Raw genomic sequence first — 3,231 nt, 5'->3', positions numbered from 1 at the left:
TTGTTTTTTTTTAAACTTTTTACCCTTCATTATAGATCAAAAGTCTTAGTCAGGCTTGGGCAAACTAAGGCCCGGGGGCCAGATGCTGCCCGTTCAGCTTTTTTATCCGGCCCTCCAAACTTTTCCAAATGATATAATTTAATTATATTATCATTATACTTACTGCCTTTTCCCTGCAATACCCAGGTTTCCCCAATAGATGGCGTAGAAAATGATTAAAGCATTTTAGCATTTTATCCTTTATGCATGACTTTTACATGTCATTTATCTAAGTTTACATGAACTCTCCATCTATCTGCTCCTGACCCGGCCCCCCCGTTCAATTTTAGGACAATTGTGGCCCGCAGGTCCAAAATTGCTGCCCCCTGTCACTAACTCCAGGTAAAATCAATAGTTTCCCGGCCTAACAGTTTCCATTTTCCTACATATTTTGCAATATGTAATTAAATGTTCATTCAGATTTACATCACCGCTACGAACTGAACCCCGATGTAAGTCGAGGACCCTCTGACGGAACCATCAGCAACTGCATGAAGTTGCAGTAACAAAAAATCAGTCAAATGTGGCAATGCAGTAAATGCAAATGGGCAGTAGGTGGGGTTGTTCTCATTTCCATTAAGAGAGTTAAGTCATTCAAGAGACAGTCAACACTCATGCTCAGAGATGAGCTGATCCAGCCCCACCCCCACTCCTTTAGCCTTTTGATTTTCCTTTGGGTTTGAACAGTTTGCCAACTTTGAGGTTGCTGGAGGAAATTCCCACCTAAAACTCTCCGGCAATTTGATGACATATACAACCAATTAACGACTGCCAATGAGAACAACCATGCTTTGTCACAGACTCATACATTCCTGTAGATCTTAATGATGTCTCTGATTGTTCTCCTGCAAATGGGACAACAAGCGTTAGACATTTTCTTGAGTTTGAGGCCACAGGAGTAGCAGAGACACATGTGTCCACAGGCGTAGAGGACGGTGTCCACCGCGTTCTCGTAGCAAATGGTGCAGTCGTCACCCCACGAGCACGAAGACAAGGTGAGGGACTCCGACTGGCTGGAGAACGGAGAGGACGGCGTCGTCTCTGAGGTGAGGGGGTGAGAGAAGACATTAAGAAGGTGTGACTGAAAGTGAGACGGCAAAAACAAAATGAAAAACTGTCAAAAGAAAACAGAGGCAGGCTTTGAGCTGAACAACACGCACTGACACCATCCGCTCTCGGTATCACAGATCTGACGGCGCTTTTATTCAGCTTGTCAATATACTGCCAACTGTTACTCTGCGCTAATAAAGTGTCCAAAACATCTTAATGGAGAAATACCTGAGTCTGCACAGCAATTGCGACTCCCTCCTCCATCACCATCCAGGACTTTTTCCTGTCACGGTGACTGCAGTGATTTCAGGGATCACTGCTTCACATCACTAAGGTAAATATTTGCTTCACGCGCAAACTTGCATATCTTAGCGCTGCTTAGTCAGTGTTCGTGAGCCTATGGCTGTTTTATTGCTTTCCTGCGTGTCAGCATTTTGATCGTGTTCATAAACAAAGATGTGATAAACACAGAAGAAAAAAATTATGACAGTTTAGACAAGGAATGCAACGCACATGTAAATGCTCGAGTTTGGAGACCAGTTTTTTTTTTAGATCTTCTAAATGGGGTTTTGGGGATTATTAGTTTGGTCTTATTGTTGACAGAATGGCGTCACCGCGGGGTAAGTGGAGGGGAGGGATGATGGACGACAAGGGGACAAGACGCATGAATAAATGTGACCACATGGGCAAACCTGTAGGGGGAGAAATGACTGCGTGATAGCTGGAGCTGAAGCTTGAATTGAGGTTGATGTTCAACGGCATGTCAAGGACAGGCTCTGAGTTGCCACTGCAATGCGTTGTAAAGGTGCTGGCATTGCATGATGGCGAGTTGGGCGCAGACAGTCCTCGGATGTCTGGGTGCTGAGAAGAGCCTGCAGGTGCAAAAGACAGACGAGACAAGTCGGGTTCACAACTCAGATTAAACTGGAAGAATGTCTGATCATCAGAGATGCTGCCGAAAATGTTAAACCCTGAAGCGACTAAAGCATATGGACAGGAGGCCCTCGATTTACGACATCGTCGACCGACGGCGTTTGTGGTCACATCACCATCTCCCATTAATTTATAATAAAAGTCTTGTTCCATCGTTACGACAAATGGCTCAAAAGTGGAGTGGACATATGTCGTCAGGTAGTGCAATATGTGGACAACAGCTTTGTTTACATTGGCCATACATTGGATTTTGATATATTCGCTTTCCTTCATTTGTGTTTTTTTTTGGGAACTTTTTGCCCTTCATTATGGCTCCCAGGCGTAAATCAGAATATTCTGATGTTTTTATCTCCTAGAATATGATGAGATTACGAATTCCAATACTGCGCTGTAGTAACGGAACTCCGAAGTAAGTCGAGGACCCCCGTACTGTAATTTGACAATGGTTGACATCTTGTGCCAAAGGCAGATCCTGGATGTCAACAGAGCAACACAAATAGTGGCATTGTTTAGAGTGGTGGTTCCCAAAGTGGGTTGACGGGTCCCGCTAGGTGGCACAGAAATTAGGTAGGTAGCAAATTAGTATCAATTCAAATTTTTGTGGCCAAGGAACCTGCCATAGAACAGCTGGCTGTGGTGAAAAGCTGTTAGTATGGATCGCTGGATCACAAGTATTTGGAGTATCGTTACAAGGTAACCTGCTGAATAAGAAACCTTCAAGAATATTAGACAGACGACCCTCACATTCTCACACCTCACCTCTGCCTCAACTCTCAGAGGGTGTATTCCAAGTATTCAGTTCTGGCTTTGTCTTTTTCCTTTTAAATAAGAGTTTAAGAGATTTACCAGACTGCTGCGTTTTTGGAGTAAATACCAACATTTTTTGGAGGCCTGACTGGAACAATCCAGATCCAGTTTGATTCTGTCTAGACTCCATGAGTGGTGTTTTCTTGTCAGGACCCTCATGAGGCTGTGACTCTAAGCTGCTCCCCAAATTACCGACGTGGCATTGATTCTAATACTGATGTGACATCTCTTCTCACAGATAAACATCCTGGCCCTGAGTGCATAAACAGACCCCGCACTGTTGTTTACTTCCTGTCCTCCACTCACTCAGCTGGCAATTTGCTTGGCACCGCTACCCTTCCATTTGTCAAACTATGTCATCTTGGTAGTTTACATCCTACCCTGGCAGTTGTGTTATTCAAA

General features: G+C 44.2%; 1 protein-coding gene across 4 annotated transcripts in view; it reads right to left on the bottom strand.

Annotated features, from left to right (window-relative positions):
• Window positions 1–221: 221 nt before the first annotated feature.
• The window catches only part of LOC103387639 (E3 ubiquitin-protein ligase NEURL1-like), a 108,492-nt gene continuing 105,482 nt past the window's right edge, over window positions 222–3,231 (bottom strand). For all 4 annotated transcript variants that reach the window (XM_017037287.2, XM_025061223.1, XM_008322376.3 and 1 more), the window contains 2 exons: window positions 1,782–1,961; window positions 222–1,080 (listed from right to left, as the gene is read on the bottom strand). In XM_017037287.2, the coding sequence (XP_016892776.1) occupies window positions 842–1,080; window positions 1,782–1,961 (419 nt within the window). In that variant the 3' untranslated portion in view covers window positions 222–841. The remainder of the gene's footprint in view (window positions 1,081–1,781; window positions 1,962–3,231) is intronic.

Source organism: Cynoglossus semilaevis, chromosome 12, assembly GCF_000523025.1.
Source record: "Cynoglossus semilaevis isolate Cse_v1.0 chromosome 12, Cse_v1.0, whole genome shotgun sequence".
NCBI classification, from domain to species: domain Eukaryota; kingdom Metazoa; phylum Chordata; class Actinopteri; order Pleuronectiformes; family Cynoglossidae; genus Cynoglossus; species Cynoglossus semilaevis.
The sequence above is the reverse complement of the archived record's forward strand: the minus strand, read 5'-3'. Positions and strand labels throughout refer to the sequence as shown.